Genomic DNA, 23,964 nt, shown 5'->3' with positions numbered 1-23,964 from the left:
TGATAAAAAGTGTCTCTAATGAACTTTTAACCATAATTCTTGGTTTTTAATAGAACCATAATATTTAAACGTTACATTTAATTAAATAATTTGCCGGTTTACTTATGGTGAGTCTATATCCTACAACTTACTTATTTCATGTAAGGAGACCTAAGCATACACCCGCACAAGGAACAAAAAATCAACTTTAAACATATTGACAGAGCAAGAAAGCAAGAAGAAGACAAATATATATAATAATGCAAGGCATAGAATACGGCTTACCTGGAGTCTTCGACATTCCAGCGCCATAATCCTTTAATAATTATTGACGTTTTCACCACTTCCATCTCAGGCTCGTTTATGAATAGGATCAAATATAATTGCAAGGTCAGCGGAAGTCAAGTATTGATCACAGCCATTATCCTTGAAGTCCGACAACAAATGCAGGGGATGAGTGATTGGAAAAATAATTATTAAAGAGGCAAGTCAGTGATTATACCATAAAAAAGAGAGTGAGGAACTAAAAGTGGGCGCTGAATGTGTTTAGAAATAAAAATCTTTTTTCTCGAGGGGCCCTCTAAATGAAAAAGTGGGGGTTTGTTATTTTCTGCGGGGATGTGTCTGGTCAAAGCTTCATCTAATGACCCCATCACCATTCTGAAATGTCCAAGCTTTTTTGAAACGGTCTTTCCCCTAAACATAATACCACACCCCCGGCAATCACGTTTCCAGTTTGTGTCACATCGCACATCGTTTTGCAGGAGCATGCCGTTGTGCTATTTCAGTTTTCACGCATATGCACACTTCTATGAACAAGTGGCTATTAACATCTGCTAGCCCCACCCCTGATATCCCACCCACCATCACCTCCAACTGTGTCTCTCACTAGACATTTTCCATTTGCACCTTTTCTCCCTCCCCTCCCCATTAAGGTGTACAACTCCGCTTGACAGGGAACACCACTTCTGGTTTCCCCCGGCAGCGGCTCTCTTCCTCCTCCTCCCCTCCATGTCCCTCCCTCTCTCAGGGGAACATGATTCTTTTATACATAAACAAGAAGCCCCTAACATAGCAAAGGTTTTTTTTTTTCTCTTAAGGTATAAAGGTGTGGGCAGAAAGTGTTTATTTGTAACTAGATTGCTATAGCGTAGGGGCCTCAGCCAGGGACTTCTTTTGTTTGCTGGACGCAGTGTAAACAAGTCAATTTGAATATCAAAAGGAAACAGGGAATGTGGGAAATTGATTTGCAACCGAGTTGATTATGAATACATCTTGGAAGTGGAGGGAGGTCAGATTTGGGAATGGGAAAATATCTATATGCCTGAAGGAAAAAGGGGGAAGTCTTTTGAGTGTGTGTTTGTTTACGTGCATATCCAGGGCAAGCGTGTGGAGATAGGCAGGCTTTGTGTACGGCTGTCACATGGTGGGGGTGTCACTTCAAACGTGCCCCGGGGCAAGGCAATATCGCACAAAACACAATGAAAGGATGCAACACAAAGAGAAATAATATTTTTTTTAAAAGGCTGTAAATGCATTACTGACTCGGCTTGGTGCAACACTGCAGTGGTTATTGAGATATTTTCACACTTCACCTCCCAGATGACCACTGGGGTACTCCGAGTCACACACACAAGACAGAAAGGCGATACAATATTAGGAGATGTAAAAGTCTTGTGGTTGGGAAACATGCAGAGGAAAAGGGGGGCATGGTAACACAGAGCTAGAAAAATTGTTATTTTCATAATTTATTCATAGGGACTGTGATTGAATCTGGATGGGGTTCTGTGATTCTAAAGTAGTGGTTTGCCAAGGATGCAAACACACCCACAAACCCTATATACACATTCAAACAGACAGACAGCTGAGGTTCTGCTGTAAATATGAACACTATGCACATGCTGTAGCTGGGGGTCTCACTGCATACGCTACCAACACACATTCCAGATGTGGCTGCATATGGAGCTGTAATAAAGTCTTTAGATGAAGCATTGGATTAATTGAAGCGTACGAGACGTGCTCCAATGGAGGAAGCAAGCAATTAAGTGCCTGTGTGTTTGCATGTGTATATGAGGCATGTGCCTATGTCCCTATATAGCTGTCAGCATGTGTGTAATGATATATGGAGAATCCTTATAACACTCGGGGGACATAAATTACAGATATTACAGATTAATTTCAAGCCTATTAGAGATATGGGACTCTAGATACAATCATTACACATTCTGTACAACTGCGGCTGCTGTGATTCTTACCACAAAGAGATGGGAAACTGAACAAAGACGCAGCACAAAGAGCGTTGTTGCATCTGTATTTCTGACTTTAACTCTTTTCCGGGCATGGCCATTTTTCTTCTCTTTGAAGCGGTGCATAGGTGGATTTAAAACGAGCAATCAAATTGTTATTTCCGAGGCTGTGTTGGTTTAAATTTGAGTTATTAACTGTATTGACTTGAAGCAGACCGTTGAGGGAAAAAGAGTTTAGGAAACTCCGAGTGGAGAGACTAAGAGACACACATGACTAAGCTTTAAGTGTTGAGTAATCCCACAGCCAGAAGAACTCATCAACTCAATCTCCCCTTCCTAACTATTTTCCTCCCTACAGTAAGTTTAATTTGAAGAGAGAGAAAAAGTCCCTTCCACACAGTCTCAATACATATTTTTCTAATTTCTTCCTTCAGAAATCTCTTAATGGCTTCTTCGCTGGACCCTGATGAAAACAATGACTTTTAACCTGCCTCTCTCTCTCTCTCTCTCTCTCTCTCCCTCTCTCTCCCTCTCTCCCTCTCTCCACCCTTCGTCCCACCTCCCTCCATCACAGTCGACTTATTTCACTTTCTAAATGATTTCTTACTCTTTCAATCTCTTTGCAGCCATTCAGGGCCCGGCCTAGGCTTGTGGCCGGTGCGACGCATTGTGACAGGTGAAATGAAAGCCCACAGAAATCTCATCTTCTTATAAACGCTCGGAGGCATTCAGCCAGTCAAAAAAAAATAGTTTTTTTTCCCTCTTTCTTTCCGAGGCGCCGACAGATGGAGGAAGAAAAAAAGTGCGCTGTTATTTGAAGACCATTTGGGGTTTTCCTTTATCCACAGTTAATCAATGCTGTTCCCTTTGTGCCGGGGGAGCCGAGGCAGAACATTTTGCATACATTTACAGAACAGCTACTGTATGAGTGCCTTCTTTTGTCAAAACTCTAAAATAACTGCATGAAATGCCTTTTAGAATTGATAGTCGAGTCATTTCTTTGCTTATTTTTTTGTCAAATACCAAGAGGAATCTTAATTAAAACTGCATTAATTACCCCTAAATAGTCATAATGAGATATGCAGATTTTGTCACAGGATGATTTTGTTGTTATTGTGTTATGGAGTCGTACTTTAAAAACAAAAAGGATTAAAAGCACTTTGCAGTTATTTTCTCGCTCCATTTCCTACCTTTACTATTTATCCAAACAATGTCAATGAGGAGCTCGGTGTGAAAACAAGAATAGTAGCAGACAGACAGCGCTGTCAGGCACTGCTGATTGAAACCTCAAGGTCATAGGCAGAGAAACAGAGAGCAGAGGAGCAGAAGAAGTACGAGCGTTAGAACTGCTTAGGCTCTCCAGGGTCTGCAGCTCACTCACTCTGCTAGTGTGTGTGTGTGTGTGTGTGTGTGTGTGTGTGTGTGTGTGTGTGTGTGTGTGTGTGTGTGTGTGTGTGTGTGTGTGTGTGTGTGTGTGTGTGTGTGTGTGTGTGTGTGTTGAGTGAGCGGTTTTCAAGGCCTCTCCCTGTAGGCGGATTCTGCAAAGTCACCCTGCTCTCTGCCTCTCGTCAATCTCTATCGCTATCGCCCTTTTCCTCTCCACAATCCTGTTGTCCCCCTTTCTTTTCCTGAGTGGAATACTCGACCTGCAACACGCCGGTGCTATCTCCACCTTTTGTTATACTGCTCTCCCCACTCTCCCCCAAATCCCTCCATCACTCTCTCGCTGGATCCTTCCACACCCCTGTCCCCGTCTCCTTCCTGAAGCGAAAAGACACCTCCTGTTTGCCATCTTTTAACAATCTCTGCATCAATCTGCCTTTATCCATTATTTCTTTCTGTTCAGTTGGCTTAAAGGTCTCTATTTTCTTCTACTCAGGGGTTTTTTCTTACGCCTCTAACCTCGATCCCTACATCCCTTTATTAATTTGTACCCGACTTCAACCTTGGCTGTGTTCTAGCTGCTCTTTTCTCTGCTGCTTTATTCAACACACACATCAAACTCTGCCCAATGTATTCCCCTCTCTGTCAGATTGCTCTTTCCTTTTTTCACTCTTCTGTCAATACTTTTCACACATTCTGCTCCATCATCTCCCCTTCCTTTCCTTCATCTCACCGTCCTCCCACTCGTTTTCACTTCGCCAATCCAGCTGTTTGGGAGTGTTTTGCCCTCCCCACTATCTCTACCCTCAGTTTATCCTTCTTTCCCCCCTCCTCACCTTGTAATTCTCCACTTTTGCTGTAGAGTTCTCGCCTCTGCTCTCTCAAGTAGGTACTCATGCTGATGGCATGGGAAGAAGATTCAAACCTATAAAACACACAAAGAGTTCAACAAGTGGGAACACGGCACAGCAGTACAACATGGAACAGGAAACTGCAAAAAGGAATCTAATGGCCTTGAGACAGACCAAAGTCAAGTCAAAACATTTTATTCATAGAGATTTCAATTTCACTTCTCTAACATGGAAGGTTATATATTATTTTTATTTTTGTAAGATTTCGTGAAGCACAAGGCAGAGAAGGATCCTTACTTGAAGAGCGACTGCTTGGCCCGCTGTGGCTTCTTCTTGGAGAAAAAGGCAGCGAACTCACTGCCAGTGCTGGCGTAGGAGAGCTGAGCCGACGGCTCCGTGGCGCTGCGGCTGTTCTTCACGTCCAGATACTCCATCAGCAGAACCTGAACAACAAACAGAGGGCCGGGTCAAAACAGGAAAATAAGAAGCAGTTCTGTTTTAATGGGATATTGTTCTTTAGCAAGGTCACATAGGAGGGTTCAATCTTCCCATGTTCAGACTAAGTGCTTCCTAAGTGCAATTTTGTAAGATAGACAAAACATTTCTCATGGCTGTTTTGTTTTTTTTCTGCCAACTATTTGAAGCTAACAGGAATAAATATTGTATAGGAGACTCTATGTTGGTGAGACTTTGCTTTAAAGTTAAAGCATGTGTCACCTAAGATGTCCAATCTATTGTAAATTATCTTTTGATTTGGGAAGAGACAAATAAAAGAACCATTGAAACATGATTGGATATTTCAAAAGCAAATCACAACAAACTACAATACATTAATCTCAACTGTCAAAAACGGTGTCAGTCACTGAAGCTTTTTTTAATGGTGGTCCCTAATTCATCACATGGAGTACTCAAGTTCATGAATTGCTTTAAAGCTCCCATTAACACTCATATCCTGTAAACTCAACCTGCCTGCTCTGTTCACCTATCATATATTCATGATCACTTTGATCAACCAAAGGCCTTTGTACAGCATGTCCTCTTCTAGAGTATAGCTAAAAGAACATTTACCATCAGATTATACCCTATTTTTTTGGAACTCAGTACCAAACAAAGTATCTCTCTTCGTCATGTTTAAATATCATTGCTGTATGAAATTGTAAACCTGTTCTTTGTTATTTAAATGATTGGATTATCAGCTTTATAAAAACATTTAACTTGTTCTTTTCTAACAGTTCTTGATGCCACATTACTGATACAAGCGTTAAGTTGCCATTTAATTTTGTCGTTTGTTCCAAGAACATTTTTGCTGAATCATTCTTCCATTCTCATATAACCTTTAATGAACAACTGGGAGAAAGTATTTTTCATCAGAGATAAATATATCTACAGTAGCAGGTTTGGTATGGACATCTCTAGCAACAGGTGTTTTTATTTTGTGGTGTAGCAGCGCAGTATAACAATAAATGCATTCACAAAGCCTTTTCTAAAAAACTAAAGAAACACCAAACTTTGAGATAGAACAAAGCCTTTTGATGATGGGAGTACAAATTCTTGTCTACCATTTCCCTGACCTGTCTGCATGATCCATGGTGAAATCCATCAACGTCCTATGCTTCATGAAAATCTTATCAATTTCTAACAATAGCTGAGGACAAGCACATTGAAACCGTGGCCAGGCAGAGAAAGTTAACTTCCTCTACTCTATCATTCTATCCGAACATTCCCTATGTTGCCTTCATTGGATCTCATTTTTCAAAATCTCTTAGTGCTTCATCTCTCATTTCCCACATTTCTATTTTCTCTCTGTTGCTCCGTCTACCTCAGTTCATCGTCCTCTTTCTCTCCCTTCTCACTTCCTCTCTCTGTGTGAATACATATGCTCTAAAATAGCCTTCCATATCTAATGGCTTCATAATTTAGCAGGGCCATTTAGCCTGTGTGTGTCTAATTCTGAGGCGCGGTGTGGGTCAGCCCAGAATGGAACAGGAGTAATGGCCGAGCAGATGGAGATCCATCCCGACCGTAATGATGTAATTAACGCTGCGGAGAGCTCCCTCGCCGTCATGCATGGGAAAGCCTTCACATGGTAGGATGATGTTAATTAAAGTGCACACACATGAACATACATGCATGTGCCCGGGCATGAAAAAGTAATGCAAAAGCAGGTATCTTGTGGAATGTTTTTGCTTGAAAATTAAATCAAATTGTGCATTTAGAGGCAATTGTTCACTTGTGATATGAAGTTAAAGGAGTCTGGTGTTATAGCAGGGGTCGGCAACCCTGAACGAGACCGCCAGAGTGCGTCTCCCCGTTACCTGCAGAAGGAAGCCGTCCCGCTGTCTTTAACTCCAGTCGACTTTCTGCTGCTTTCTTCCGTGGTGAAACGATCAGGGGTGTAGTGCTGCCGGAGCGCGCCCGCACTTCACAAATTGCAGTAGGCTACCCATAAGGAGCTGGACAAATACCGCAGTTTTTGCGTGGCTGTGTCTTTAGTTGAAAGCCCAGTTGCGATCTGCTCATCTCTCATCGAAAATAATATGCTACACAGGGGCGGACTGGCCATCTGTGTGTTCTGGAGAATCACAGAACGGACCGTCGTCATTATTATAATGCCGTTTAAACCAATTATTTAAATTTGTTTAAACCGCATCATGTAAGTTGCGCTGACAGGTGAAAGAGATCAACACACTGCTTCCCCGCAGCGAGGCTCCCCCCTCCCCCTTCACAGTTCACGATCGTCGGCACACTGATCCAATTCATATCAAAAAGGTTGCCGACCCCTGTGTTATAGCAACTGGTCATAAATGTAAATAAGCAAGTACAACACACAATCTTCCACCAAACATTTAATTACCCTCCGACTACTTCCCACATAGCGCTGGAGGCCATATCACACACACCCTCTCACACTGGCAACACCAGGGCCTCCACTTGTCACTAGCCTCATGCTGCAGCTAATCCTATCAGTGTATTAATTACTAATGATGAGCCGATGGAGCGAAATCCCCACTTGCTTGCAAGCTAACGCCCAAGTAGACTTAATGAAATGCCAGCGCTGGGCTGATGAAGGGGCTCCGACCCTACTTAAATTGCATTAGCCCAGAGACAGAGCGAACTTTGGAGGCAATTAACTGGACTGCTAGGACAGAGAGAAAGATAGCGGAAGAGAAGGATGGGAGGCAGAACGTAACACGGAAGGAGAGATAAAGGTGGAGTTGTGAAGAATGGAAAGAGCAAAGGATTTTAGGAGAATGGACACTGAACAGAATGTTAAAGAGAAAACGGAAAAGCAGGGAAATAAGGTAGACAAAGAGAGGACACAAGTTAAATCGAACTATTCAAATTAACAGACTCTAAGTGAAGTTAAAAGAATGTTGGTTTCCCCTCCTCTACTTAGGAATCTCTAGCTAATTTTGGCAAGGGCAGACGTTTTTCACCTCAAATCAACAAAGCTGCGTCAATAACAAGCACTACCTTGGCTCTTAAAACGTTATTTTATTTAAAAGCCTAACTACTGATAATGTGTGTTTTCCATGGATTACAGTAGATGACAAGGATTAAATATATCTCAATCTCATTGTGTACTATGCAAACTAATTAGCAAGAATAACAGAGCAATTTCAGAAAAAAATAACCTTGGTTGTCAAGAAGGTTTCTCAGGTAAGTTTATTTTTAGAAGTTTTATAATTACAGCAACTTCTTCAATTTAAGTCATTGTTTTCTTGAAGTCAATTATCCTTGAGTAGTTATATGAGCACTCTGGGGGATCACTACTTCCTGTCAACAGCTCTTATCAAGTACCTTTCAATAATAGCAAACTGATATCTACCGACGTTAAAAGTAATCACACACTTCACTCAATGCAAACAAGGCCCAAGCTAGATTAGTTGCCTAGCATTAAATGTTCCAAACATAGCAGTTGAAAATTAGCCTGCTGGCTAATTTTACATTTACAGCAATGTGGATTAATGTGCACTGTCCTTTAAATAAATAAACAAGTAAATCATGCTGCAAAAAGACTATCTCTACTCAACTTCATCTCATTTGGCTAGTAATCCATTAACTCTTTCAGAGTCAAATATCCTATTTCTGTATATTCAGAAAGTAGTAAAAAAGGAATTGGATTACAAAAAAAGTCAAGAGTACAAAGAGAATTCTGTTTCAAAGATATGAAAGTGACCAAAATAAGAAATTAACCAAAGTTTAAGACATTAGACAACTGTATATTGGTGACAATAAGGACACAAAAGGAAATGACAGAGGTACTGTAACATGACATTCTGTCAGTGGCTGAGGCCAGAGCATTCATTAGAGATGGCCCCCAGAGAACAGATCCAAACAGCAGCTATATCTAATTTAGATTGACCATATTTGAGATACCTGGCTCTGCTATTACAGGAATACAAATAGTAGTGCCAAAAAGAAACAGAGTAATGTCTCTTTTCCACATTTTCATCTTTGTTTCAACAGTTCAACTGGTGTTTAGACATCAAGGGATCTTTAAAGCATCTTCTTCAGTATAGATGCATCTTGACAGGGCCGCCCCTGGCCAACTTGGGGCCCCAAGCGACATTGTGAGATGAGGCCCCCCCCCAACGACAGGAGTGAAAACATTTTTTTTGGAAACAAAGTAGGCTACTTTGCAAATATAATTCCTGTTCATTATTATTATCAACACAGTTACTTTTTTATACAGTGAGGTAAATGGTAAATGTGCATGTATGTCGTTCAGTATGCGTTTACAGGTGAATACGTCTGCATTTCCTGCCAAATACTAGCCTAAAAAAGATTCAAATATAATGAATGCAAATAAACTACTTCTACTAATAATAATAATCATAATCAATTCAATAATATAAATACTATATTATTTTATTATAATATAGTTGTAATATAGTCAAGACAAAACATGCTTATGACATGCTCAAAAACTGATATTTCTTAAATCTGTATTCAAATGTAGTTCCCTCTGTCAGCAATGTATCAACAACTACACACACATTTCTATCAGTATTTCTCTGTGTTGTGGTTGACATGATGATGACTGTTAGGAGTTAAGGGGAGAGGCTGAGCATCACCATGAAATGTGCAAATTGACATAAAAATGAATAAGAGGGGAACAAATGCTCCATGTTTTTTTAGCCAGACAGTTTATCACTCTTCCTCCTGTACATTAGCAGATAAAAGGCATCACATACTTGAATGAATGGTAAATAAAGAATGCTGGAAATAACTGCATCTCCATTAGCCTATATGCTATGCAGAGACTGCCTTCTTCATGTCTTGAATTGCAGCTGATGTTTTAATATGGCAATTGGCAATTTGACTTATACAACATTTGCAAGTTGTATATTTGACTCATACAATAACCCACCTTCGAGTGATGCTCTAGTTTCTTTATGTTTTAGTTTGTTTCCCTCTTGCTTGCTCCGGACTGAAACTGTCTTTTCACCGACATCTCTTTACCTGCACTAGTGGCCGTATCAAAGCCGTGATTGGTCAGATGTCGATTCATTGCAACGGTGTCGGGTTACAGACGTGCTCCCCTTGTCACCTCTCACTCTCGCGGGGGGGGGGGGGGGGGGGGGGGGGGGGGGGGGGGGGGGGGGGGGGGGAGAACTGAGCGGAGAGCAGCTGAGGCCCTCTGGGCGGGGCCCCATGCAGCCTGCGTGATTGGCCTGTAGGGAGGGGCGGCCCTGCATCTTGATAATTAGCAAAAACATTATCTCCATGCCACATTAGTTAGGTGAACTTCTACTGTAACTTCCATTAAAAGGTTACAGAGTTGTTAGAGAAAATGGAGAGGAGGAAATGAACTGTCGGAATTTCCTAAAAATCAATATGCATGGGCAAATGAGTGAAATAGTGGATAAATGTGAGACTTGGGGCAAATGGCTCTTCACACCAGATACTAACCAAGCTTAAAAGTTCACAACAACTTGAGTGTCGGTGCATGTTGGTGGTGTACAGTACAGTATGTGTGTAAAGGGCAAAACTCACGTCTCTTTCCTAAGTATTTCCACCATAACTATTTCATGTAATTCGACCAAACAACAAACATATTTTGGCTCTTGAGTGACTTGGGTCTCTTCCAAAACTTAAATCATTCCATCTGGCTGAGCTAAGTTCTTCTCCAAGATAAAAAGGAGTAAAGCTTAAACTTGAATTGTGCGTTTATCATTCATTTCAGCACTCGCACTAATTTCTTCCTAACTGATGTCACCCAGAATCAAATGTATTTCTATTATGTCTATTAGGGCCTTAAACCCAACCGATCGGGCCAATTAAGAGGGCAACACTCAAAGCTGAACAGGTGAGCACTTGCCGCTCGGTGAACTTAGCAGTCAATTGTCTATAATTGAAGAAATAAATATCGCTTTATTTTCTCTTTCCTTTTGCTTTCCTTCTTATTAAGTCTTAAAAGCGTCTTAAAAGCAGCCGAGAGAACAACTCAACACTTTGTTCTGTTCTCAAGGCTTCATTGAAATTGGCTGTTTTCCCATTAAATCCCCTGGCTGGTGTCTTGTCACAAAACATATTGGCTGATATCCCTCGCTGCTAGCTTGAAGTGAGAGCCCAAAGTGTCCTTGGCCATTAAATAAAGTGTTCTTTATACACCCCCTGTATTGATTGTGTTCCAGAAACTTCAATAACCTTCACAAGTTCTGACAGAGCTCCAGCCACAACTACTCCCAAAGTACACCACTACCGCTAACCAGTGGGGGTTCCCACCTGGAGTGCAGTGCATCTAGTCAATCTTTTGAAGGATATCTTGTTGTCGCAGGAAAGGAAGATGCGCCTGCTTGTTCGCACAAACCCATTTCATTTCTCTCTGTGTCCTTGCTGTGTCCCTACCATGCGTGTTTGATGTGAAAACAATTTGAGGTGTATTCATTGTTTAAAACAAAAGGGAATAGAAATAAGACGACTTTGAATAGTGTTTCTATGGATGCACTCCTATAAAATATGTGAAATGCATAGGATGATAGATATATAATATATATATATACATACAGCCCTGGCAATATTACTTTTCACATTTAATTGGTTTACATTATAAGTCAGTCAATTTCTCAGGGATGTTGCAGAGATAGACTGTAGTGAATAGCCTCTAACTACATCATTATTTTAATTGCAACTATAAAGTAATAAGGCATGGTTTTAAGTGAAATATGATCACTTAATATTTCGTATTTGCTATCAAAACAGCACTTAGTGTGAGAGTATGTGACATGACTGCTGGTAACAGATTAGTGAATTATCTGGCAAAACATGTCAAACTAAATAAAAATGCACAGACCAGAAGCATCTTAAGATATATCCTAAGTTTATAATGTTGCACTGAACACGACATTATTGTGTACCCTTTCACAGCACAGAGTCAAAAAGTATATCAACAAGTCAAGAAAATGATGGCAGAAACATGAGCCGTTGATTAAGTCTCCAGTTTCTTAGCGATGTAGTTAGTATATGTTGGATGGGGGGTTGGGCAGAGAGAAAAGAGATGGTAAACTTCAGCGCGCTCCAGCGAAATGTAAATACGACAGCGCTTTGGAGGGCAGAATAAATGTGACACATTGATTAAAATGTTGTGCGAGAACAACATAGCGATGTCACTGCTCATATCTAATTAAAAGAGATCATTGTCTTCTGGCTGCTCTCTGGCAGTTCAATTCACCTCCTTTTCACTCTGTTGATGAGCCGATAGAAGGCAGTGCATATTTAAGACACTCGTATATTTATATACTTTTTAGTGCCCCCATAATACCCCTCCTTTGCTGTGATTAATCTATGGCAATGAAATTACCCATTTATGAAGTCAACATTAGACCTTTTTTCTGAATCAAAAAAACAGAAGGAGGAGAAAGGATCAGCAATACATATATAGGAAATATGAGATGTTTCTGCTCAAAATGGATGAAAGCAATGTTTTAAAGCTCTCACAGAGGCAGGACAAATCACAGTACCATAGAGAGAGGTCTTTCCTGTTAAGAGCCAATCGTACTCAATGACAATCTCATCAAAGTTTGCTTTTTCAAATTGTACTCTTCATTTCGAGCCAAATCATATCACATTTTCTATCTTTTGCTACAGAATAAAAAGTAAATGTTTGATTCCTCAGCTGAAGTTTCTATGATCTAGAAATCTCTTCTTTGTCACAAGGCAGATAGTCAGTGTCTATCCATATTTTTGAATTCAGACACAGTTTCTTGTCTGCAGAGGAAGCCACTCATTAAAAGTGTGATTTGCACTCTGGTCACATGCTCGCAGCAGACAGCGGACATGGCAAGCAGTCACCCGGCCACAAATCCTTGCAGAATGCGCAAATGCCGAGCTAATTAACAAACTCACGCCTCAAACCGAGTGGTCGGCGAGGTCAAAGGGTGACGGACGTCAGTAGTCACACACACTCATATATACATTAAATAACACTCCCACTGGCTGGTCTTAATAAAGATTTCATGGAGAGGTTTATGAACTGTGATCTTTGATGAACTATGTTATCCAATTACCTGAAAAACGCATTGTGACTTCTGGCTTGTTCAAGATTAAAAGGAAACTTGTGGATATTCTTGGCTTGGCACCAAATGTTGTTTTGACTAACATTTACATGAAATTAAACTTGCTATGCTGACAGACTGTCAGGCGCTACAGTACTGAGGAAGGAGAAGCTAATGAATCATTATGGATCAAATCCAGTCACTGGGATTTCTTTGATATAACAAAGCTTTGAGGAAGATGATGGAAAATGCACTCATGGATAGAGGTAGAGAGTTGCAAAAGCATGCAGTGGTGAACACTAAGAACTGTTCATTCAAAATGTGTGGGAATAATCAATAGATATCCACACAATCTATAGAAAGCTGTTTGAAATGTATGAAGTAGCCTTAAAACACTGCTTACAGGATAATGATCCTCAGATCCTTCAGTCATTTATGTTTTCGATCAATAACTCCACACTGAAGCACCCTCAGCATTTGTGAATGAGGATTAGAACCATTACATGATTCTTGACTTTCAAAAGTTTGTTTACCTACTCCCCATACTAAGCCGACTGGGCCTGAGTCACATATTGATGAACGGCGTTTCTCTGCCAAGGCCTTGTAACCGGGTGCACCCTGTGTTTCTGTCAGCTCTTGCATCTGTCTGCTGGTATGTCATGTGGAAAGGTCAACCTGGTATCTCCACCTCTCAAAGTGGGAAAAAAACACCAAGAGGTTTCTGTACATGTCAAAGATGGATATGCAACGAGTTAGAGGTGCAACACAGACTGGAATTCAACTATACAAGGGAAAAAAGATACTTCTTTTACATTTTCTGTATCACTCTTAAATTGCATATTTTCCATGCATTATTAAAGCACTGTTACAGTAGCTATTGAAGAACTAAAGATATGATGAGTGATTTACACAATTCGTAAGACAATTTTGACCAATGTTGTGTAGTTTCCTCGCCCTTTGAGGGTCTTAAGATTTGAGATAAGAAATTAAACAGAGCCACTGTGGGAGCCGTAGGAGTTTAATTTCTCTCATTGCCGATATGTGACTCTCCAGAACAGAGTGGGCAAAACGAAGGGGGTGAAAGGGTGTGTGCAAGAAAAAGAAGGTAAGATAATGAGATGAAGAAGGAAATTACAAGGAGCAAGAAGGGGTATGCACAAGGTATCGGGAGATTGAGAGACTGTAATACAGAGGCAGGAGCATCGATGCTGAAGGAAGGAAGGGAAATGGAACTGGAGAGTGGGAGAGAAAGGCGAAAGAACAAGCAAGAGATGAGAGAAACGGCAAGGGAGGGCGGGATGGACGAGGGGCTTTCATATTGATACAATCGGTCAGGAAATAATAACACGAGTGAGTGAATAAGAAAACCTCATTTCACATAATGAGTATTCTAATCAAGAGATTACATTATCTCACATCGCAGAGACAGGGGAGAGTGAAGCCCCTGGCAACTGGGTGTTGGCAGCGATCGCATGCTGGGGAATGGCCTAATGCCTTCTATACTGTAGCTGTTCCCGTACAGCAGAGCTATTCAAGTATATGCCTATGCATGTTCACACCTTCAGAAACATACATGCATACACCTCAACACTTCTGTATTTATAATCCATGCTCGCCAGATGGAAAAAACTCAAGTTATTTAAATCAGACGAGCCGTTGTGCGCTAGTTAGAAATAGATGGGCGTCTGATTTAACTAGGCAACAGCATTCTGTCATTGAATTCGTTTTGATTAGTAAAAACACTGGTCTGTGCAGAGAAAGAAGCACTAAAAAACACATTTGATTCGTGATCTTGCCCTCGAAAACTATGGTGACATTCAAAACATTTATATCAGCACCTTAAAATAGATTACTAGTTGAAACTATCTTGTTTATTTAAACAATCTCTTAGTCATGGATGGACTAGAAATGCCAGTTCAAATGAAGAAAGAAGCACCTCCTCTGCTTGTTAAAACGTGGTTATACACATGAGAATTGCATAGAAAAATGTGATAAATTAAACATTACACAACTCCCAGGATTAGGGAAAAGGCGTTTGCACAGACAACGATCGCTTTGAGAGCAACAACTGCCACAGATTCTCCTCTGAGATTCAGCATAGGTCAACCGAACAGCTGCTCAACCCCTCAGTCAATCAAATGGGAGCAGGGAGCAAGAACCCGGCATAAATACACGCCAATTAAAGAGCCTCAAATGAATCCAAGCAATCAAGCTTTCCCTGTCTATTGCTGTTGCTGCTTCTTAATGACAGAGTGAATGCCATTCATCACATCAATGCCAGTTCCTACACTGATTCATTTACTATGAGAAAAGGTGAATTAAATCAATGTTTTAGGACAAAGGGCGGATGGAAAATGAATCAAGGATGAACAAATCACCATGGCAGTGGATGAATATAAAACCCTGTTGGTATGCCAGCCAGCGGAGGCCAAACAAACAACCATGTTCAGCGCTACAACCTTCATGTGCTTGAATTGTTATATGAACACTTAAATGGGAACAATAATGCCATACTGTACATTAAAGTAGGCTTGATATATGTATTCTCTTGTTTTACTCTCAAAGAGATCTTTTACAATCTACTGGACTGAAAGACATGGCACACTTATTTTTGTGTTATCCACTTTCCCTTAATACACAACATTTCATTAAGAGATATTATTAAAAGCTGCTGCTGTTAAAAGCATAGTTGTATGCTAATTGCTAAGTACATATACCAATGGTCTTGGTATATATCTTCTGTTACTGATGCACATATCTGACCTGCAGCACGGTCTGGATCTTGGCAGAGACGTCGGCCTGCTCGTAGAGTTTGATGCCCTCTTGGTGGGCCCCGCCCGGGCACTGCACAGCGATCTGCTGCAGGTGGGTCAACACCACGCTGTGAGCCTGGGCCACTGCCTTGAACTTATCAAACAAGAGCTCCAGCAGCTCCAGCAGCAGCCTGTAGAGGGAGCCACAGAGAAACAAGTGGGGAAGAGAGCAGGAGAGACATGAAGAGGAGAGGGGGAAAGGGGCAGAGATGAAGACATTAATAAGTAGTAATGCTAAATAAGAAACATGTGGCACACTTTCTTACTTTTGGAACATCACATGGTCTTGGATTTAAATGCCTCGATGGTTGCTCCAGATGTATCGTATCCGTTAAAACAGTTGAGAGATATTGAGTGTCAAAATAAACGGCATCCAAGAGATGACACTTGTCAAATGTGAGGAGATTATTGCTCCACTTACATTTAGTAAAACCTCTTCACTCCCATCACCAGAGGGATGTATGTGCTAAGACGCATGGTGAAAGGAGGATCCCTGTTTCACTATACATACCCTCACAAAATAGGTAAATAAAATGTCATTGTAAAACTGCTATGTAAAAATCCAAAGTATTTCTTGATGTGGAAAAAAACGAGCGATTCACATTTCGGCTCCTTGTTTTCGTTCACATTTCATATTCAGCTGATACTCACCGCTATTTATTCTGCAGTAATAACCTAGCACCTGGCGAGGCTATGAGAAAAGCTGCCCAACCTCAACTCAGATGAACAGCTACTCATTAACTCTAAATGGCTCTGGCTGGAGAAGAGAGCACAGCCAAAACCAAAAAGACCTTCCACTTGATCTGAGTGCTGCGCTCTGGATTGAAAACTCACACTTGCCTCATCTACACTAATGCTTTCATGCACACTGTGCTGTACCTGCTTTATGCACAAGGACAAAGCTTTCAAAGTAAAGAGGGAACACAGGCTACATGAGTTTAGTCTGAATGAGTGCACCCATGCCAGTGAGTGCCCACTTTATTTTAGTGGAGTTATTAGAGTTAATACAAATATAATCCTACTGTTTGTGCAAGACTGTTCGATTAGTACTATCCTTTTAATTGGGTTTGATTTAATCAGTGGTGTGTGAAACTGGTTTTTTCTTATTCTAGGCAACTAAAATACTTTTAAAGACCAATTTAAAGTCCCAGATAGAAATAAATAAATATAAATATTTGTCTTCTGGTAGCTAAACCACTCCAAAACCAAACCAGCTGTGTCATAGAAGATGCATGTCTAATCTTACACTATGAAATATACTGTATAACTACTACTACTTCTATACATAATAATTATAATGTTCCGAATCTTGTACTCAAGCTGGCAGGACACACAGGGTCAAAGCTCCCTGCTCTGGGTCAAATACTTACATAGAAAACAAACCATCTTTTATGAAGTTAACTCAAAAGCACCTGAGCCTTCACCTCATAAATGCCAAGTTGAAACAAATTACAAGCTATTTAAAATGCTGTACAAAAAAAAAACCGCATGCTAAAAGTTTTGTGAAGTGGCCAAGGTTTCCTGGGGAGGTGCCGGATAATGTAACGGCAAGATGGATGTTTCACTGAGGGGCATTTTGGTTGGCTGCCTGTCACGACACTGGCAGAAGCAGTGAATACATGTTATTAATGGTAAGGAAAGCAGGCACCAATCACTATGAGCTATAACTCAGTGAATGGGAGATGTTCGTAAGACGAAGAAAGAGAGGAGCTGCGAAACGCCAACCAGTCGATTAATTCTCTCCCCCTTTCATGCATAAACATGAATGACTGACAAGAAAAAAAGAATACAACGTGACACCAACTTAAAGAAAGGGACAAACAATTCATGGTCATGTTTGCATACATGGAGCTGGACATGGGTAAAATGGATGGCTCTGACCTTGTCACCGCTGGGTGGTCCACACACACACACACACACACACACACACACACACACACACACACACACACACACACACACACACACACACACACACACACACACACACACACACACACACACACACACACACACACACACACACACACACACACACAACACACACACACACACCACACACACACACACACACACACACACACACACACACACACACACACACACACACACACACACACACACACACACACACACACACACACACACACACCACACACACACACACACACACACACACACACACACACACACACACCACACACACACACACACACACACACACACACACACACACACACACACACACACACACACACACACACTATCTCCCAGTGGAGGCCATCCTAATCCATATAGTCTGTTCTTTGAGGCCTGTTCTCATTTCCCCTCAGGATCGAAGCTGACACTCACATGGCTGATGAACAGTCGGGAGAGACAGCAGGGGGCATACACGTGGACCTGCACGTCCCTTACTAACTGACCAACACCACCTCTGTGTGTGTTTCAGTTGGGGACGACAACGATGGTGTCTACATTAGGTTATCATAAGGAAGGTTGTCAGCCACAGATGAACAAAATTACAGTAAAAAGGGGCTTGTGGTTGCGACGGATGCCGTCAAACCTTCCATTGTAGAAGATATACAGCATGTTTTTGAGTATGTAAGGAGGCCCGTCCTTGATTATGTAATTTATCTAATGTTTAAGATGATTAATAGATGCAGTGCCGGTGCAGTTCAGTGTCTTTTCTTTTCTGCATAGTGTTTATAGAACCATTTTTTGAAGTATGCAATGTGCCATGTCATCCTTCTGTCAAACACAAATCAAGTAGAAACACATTCACCCAAACATCTCCAATGCCCACTCTACTGAACACGGGGTACAAGAGGGACAAGCAATCAATCTCATGATCAACATCCTTTTCTTGTTTTTAAATTGGATTTAAAATACTCTGCCCTTATCTTAATGTTCTTTGGTCATTCAAGCATTTCTTTATTTTTAAATCAGCTCTTTTTCTAAGGGATTCAGAATCACTTCAAAAAGCAAAGCAAAAAGTCTCTGTTTTTGCAAAACAAAATAAAAAAAGGGAGTTAAAAAAGTCTGCTTTTGATGGAAATTAAACTGGACTAATCACAGATCAGTGGTGCATGCCAATAGCTTTGGCGCATGGAGTGGGAACCTGTGTGGAGTATCTTATTAAAAGTAAAAATCTTAGTTGGAAATAAAATTGCACTTCAACGTAGCTGATCACAGAGGACACGAATGAGAACGTAAACCTCCCAGAGTTAAGCCGCACACGGCTTTATTTGCTCTAAAGTGCTTGAGTGTTGCCTGCTAGTCCGCAGTGCTATACAATATAGTGTGCAATACGCAAGACCATTGTTCCCTGCAAGCGGTACACTGGGTGGAGTTTCCATAGCAACAAGCCTCGACTTTAAATTGTAGTGAACATAGGCAAAACTAGGTGTGGATGCATCCGAGTACAAACACACACACAAACCTTTAAGGGTTCACCCGGATGCAAGCGGTCTGACACGAATACAGTGTTAAGCGCACACACGTACGCTCACGCAGGCAATTTTAAAACAATCTGTAAGGAGTAGAGCTGGCAATGAGCTACACGGTGGCCTGTTACATTGAGGTCAGATGAGATTCGCCAGGCAACCAGAGAGGGAAAGCAGACGAGGCCAGAGAGAACATCCCTGACAGAAAACAAGACGTTCCTCTTAAATGGTTCAGGATCAGTGGACTGAGACCTGTGTTTCCCAAGTCTGCTCACTGCATGTGTGTGTCTGCAGCAGCTGATGTGACTGCTCTTAAAATGGAGCAGTCCTCTACGGCAGGTGGAAAGTTGTTTGTGTGTATACGGGTGTGTTTAACCATGACTTGTCTGGGTTTAAAGCAGCCGAGGATCTGTTTTCATGGTCTGAGGCAGGTGTTCTTCCACTCATAGCCTTTACTATGTTTCATACCTGGTTGACTGTCTGACTATGAACACCGAGGGACTGCATTCAAAACTACTGCCTTCACTGCCAGCACTAAACAAACCTCAAATACTTTTTGTGTGTAAACATTTAAAAATTACAGCTGACTTATCAATGACATATAAACTACTTACAGCTGTACTGTATTAGTAGTAACAATAAACTCAACCAACCACTGGAGAGAGTGGCCACCTTGTACTTAATGACACTGGGGAACTGCATCTATGGGAATACTATAATTACACAAGAATATGCAAGCCAGCTGCTTTAATAAAACTCCTGCACAGCTACAGTGCTGAGGGGATTACAAGTGACAGCTTTACTAAGGTCTTTTGTTTTGCATATTGCTGTTAACACTAATCATTGTATAGAAACATTGCTGATTCTTCTCCTTATTCTCTGTCAGGCAGATAAGATTCCAACAGTCTCAAAACAAATTGCAATTTTACGGTTATTTTTTTAAGATTTGAACACGACCATTTTGATCCGAGCTATATTTCTGTAAAGGTTCAGGACTGTATCTTACACAGTTGCGAAACATTGGTGTGTGAAAATCTGTCCACAATCAGAAATATAAAGACTAAAACATGTTAATTTCCATGGCAGCACTGTAGAATGTTAAATTATCTACAATAACGACAAATAACACAAGTTGCTAGCTTTTAAAAATATGTCCTATGAACAATTAATATACTGTAGATGCGTGAAAACTCAGCCAGACTCACACACACTCACTTCTGTCAGTTTTTTCTATACAAATTGGTATAGCTGTTAATCATTATCCCATGGTATACTGTGAAAACTGCTTCAACACAACAAGAGCACATTATAACTTTTATAAGATGGCTTTCATCTTTTGTACACAAGTGCTTATGATTCCTTCTTCATGGCTATCTATTAAAGGTATCAGTCATTCCCTTTTCATTTACTATCTATTATTAACCTGAAGAATTCTCCACTTCCCCAGTGACATTCTTTCTTCAATGTGTTTTCTTATCCTCCCTTTCTCATTACTGTACCTTGGCTTGCTCTCCTGGGCCAGGTTTTCTCCTCTCTGGTAGGCATGGTCTGCTATCTGAGTGGTGGATCTCTTGACGATCTGTTTCAGCTCAGGTTCCAGTCGCTCCATTATGGCTTTAATTGTCTCAGGGATTTTCTTCAATTTGGCCAGTGCCTGAAGAAAAAGGAGGATACAAAAACTTGAAGTCAAGAAAGACTAGAAACACCAAAATAGCAACCAAAACCAAATGCTGAAGTTGACTTCTCAGTGTCTATATTGTTTAAAAGTGTTCATGTATGTACCTTGATGAGGATGCCCATGAACTCAGCACTGTTTTCCTCTGGATCCACCTCAGTGAGGTCTGCTTGGTTTAACTCCCGCACATCCTGCTCACGCACTAAAGAAAGTAAATACACAGCATAAACATACAGTAAGTTAGCACATACCGTCTACGATTAGCACAACTGCTTATAAATGTACAGCCGAATATATACAATTATTTAAACAACGGACAGTTAAAAGACAATTACAAAAATGTCACAAAATGTTCCTGCACATTTATAAACCAGTTGTTTCTATTTCTATGTTGGTTGTTCGTAGCCACTTTGCGATGAAGTCGTGAAAGACTTTGGGAGATATGCCATGTAACATCGACAAACAAACATCTGAAATCTACATATACATTTGTGAAAACCAAGATTGAACCTTCACCTTTTTAAAACAAATGAAGGTGAGGCTTCAGATATAAGTGCACACACCTGCACCAATCCTGTTATCCTCCCCTCATTCATATTCTTTCCATCTGACTTAGCCACATTAGCAGCTAAATTGAGAGTGGCAGCGTTGAGTGATACTCTAATTTCCATTAGATTGGGCGTCCCTATTCCCCATCAGGCACGTTAAGATGGTTAATGTTTATGGCAAGTTAATGGACTTTGGGTGTATTTCCTCTTTTCCCCCATTCCAACCCTAGCTTGTGTCATAATTGTGACAATTACAAACTACAAATGAGGCGCTCTAATGCTATTAGACAAAATGGCAAGCTAGGCCATTGATGGAAGCCTGCTGCTGTGTCGTGACCGCAGTGGATGACGGTGTATTGGGCACTTACTGCCTGGAGGTAGCTAATTGCCAGTGTTCTCCTTGCATAATGATGAGAAAACTGTGGTTTAGCTTTTACTTTTAGGTCTACAGCGAATTGAACGGATATTCATAATCTATTAGTGGTAATTCATGCATTTGTGTTTTCCAAAACACATGAGTGTGCGGGGTAAAAAACATAGATTAAATGACAGTTTTAGGTGACATAAGCTTTCAGTGAAGAAAGGGCTAAATGCAAAAGTGACAAAGAAATAAACAACAACTGGATATAAATGTTGGCCACATCGTTGCTTTTAGTGAACCCTTATTTTTCAAGAGCATATCATATATTAGGATAAATCTTTTTTCATCCCAAGGGATAATTGAAGAAGCGGCAGCAATTAGTTGATATGTTTGTGGCATTGAGTGGTATGCACAGGTCTGAGTATGGTTGCATGGCATCCACCCAGCTTAAACAAAACCGTGAGTTGCTAAGTTAGAACGCCAAGAGTAGGTGGTGAAAAAAAGTGGCAGGCTTAATATAAAAACTCAGAAATACCAAGGGAACAGCAAGTTATTGCCAGATTAACTTTTTTCATTATCTTCTTGTTTGCGTTCCTCTGTTCTCTGCCTGCAAGAAATGCAGTGCTGACTCTACGCCCCACAACCATGAGAGAATTCATACATTCCTGAATACAGTTATAGTCGGCATTATGAGACCCTGTTAAAGCGCTGGTTACCAGTTTGTGCATAATGAATGCCTTTCCCCTGCTGTGAAGACAGAGATGCTGGGTGATTAATGGTACAGATAGGAGGGACAAGATGATTATAATGTTAGCGTGGGAATTGTATATGATGATTATAGTTGAGGATATTATGACATATACTGCAAGGAGAGAAGTGTGTATGTGCAAAAGTCAGTAGTGTGTTTATTGCACTGCACAATGGTTTGGATCAGCAGTTTCTGTGTGCATTCAATAATACTATGTGTGCGAGAGGCAATACACACCCGTAATGACATGCAAATGGGTGTAAGCTAATGACTTCATTATCACTAAGGATATCAGCACAGTGGAAGTAAAATCGCAAACTGAAATCCACACACTTTGTTTTCCAAAGAGATCAACAACACTGCTTTGTTGATGTGTTTATCTCTATAGTTCTCCCTTAATGTATGCAACTTCATTGGAAAACAAACCACATAACAAATGTTTTTTTTCATGAAACACCCTCTTAAAACCCCCAGTTCTTTTTGCATCTCATTTCCTTCACATAATCGTTTCGCCTTACTCTTGCCAAGCTAACGCCCATATTCCCTCATACTACCATATTTAGAGATATCTAAGGTTCGTACCACTGCCTGATCCAGGTGTGCTGAACTGTGATGTATCCAAAAGCTTGCGTGGGGTGGACATGCTGCTCACATCCAACACAGGCATTGGAGATGTATCTTTAGCCGCAGAGCTGTGAAGACAAAAACAATAATCAGTCTGGATAGAATAATTAACTTTCTAAAATTACATGCAAATACAATAATATATATTGCATGATTATGAGAGGAATATACCCAGATTAACTCTAAAAATCTTGAGTTATAGCTTCTTCTACACATAGAAAAGTTTATAATGCCCAGAAATGCACCAACTAACCTGGTAATTTCTCAGAAAAACAATCTAATTTTATAACAAAAATAATTATTGCATCTGGGTAGGATTGGTGCTGCTTTCCAATGAACCATTTATCATGGCTTAAGCCTGAGGTGGAAGCAATCCGGCTCTCTTAAGTTGGGCGGTATAAACACAGTGTGTCTGCTAAGTGAGTGGGGTGTATGGAGGCTGGCTTGTTGTTAGAGGCGACCCAGACCCAATACAGGAAGGCCAGGACCTGTCACCGGCTGACCCTCAGTAATAAATCACTGTGCCTCAGCAACCCACAGCCAACATAATTACTGCACCCCACACACAGACACACATGTAAAAGCACAAACAACACTTAAGCTGAATACCATCCACAAAACACAGCAGCATCAACAGCGTGTTTGAAGCCATTGTGCTGCATTATCCCTAATAGCTTATACGACCGCATCAAGAAACTAAGAGACTGGCCCTCGGGTCACGGAGGCATAGCTTAAGTTATTCTCCTAGTGGCTGCAAAACCTAAATCATCATATAAAAGCATCTCCGGTGTC

General features: G+C 40.8%; 1 protein-coding gene across 1 annotated transcript in view; it reads right to left on the bottom strand.

The window, feature by feature from the left end:
* The window catches only part of exoc4 (exocyst complex component 4), a 120,736-nt gene that overhangs the window by 87,306 nt on the left and 9,466 nt on the right, over positions 1-23,964 (bottom strand). Inside the window, 6 exon segments of the mRNA XM_034218837.1 lie at positions 4,445-4,533; positions 4,757-4,902; positions 15,724-15,904; positions 20,716-20,870; positions 20,999-21,093; positions 23,131-23,240. Coding sequence (XP_034074728.1) covers positions 4,445-4,533; positions 4,757-4,902; positions 15,724-15,904; positions 20,716-20,870; positions 20,999-21,093; positions 23,131-23,240 — 776 coding nt within the window.

The sequence above is a fragment of the Gymnodraco acuticeps genome, unplaced genomic scaffold (genome assembly GCF_902827175.1).
Source record: "Gymnodraco acuticeps unplaced genomic scaffold, fGymAcu1.1, whole genome shotgun sequence".
Lineage (NCBI taxonomy): Eukaryota > Metazoa > Chordata > Actinopteri > Perciformes > Bathydraconidae > Gymnodraco > Gymnodraco acuticeps.
This window is presented reverse-complemented; position numbering and strand designations above follow the sequence as displayed.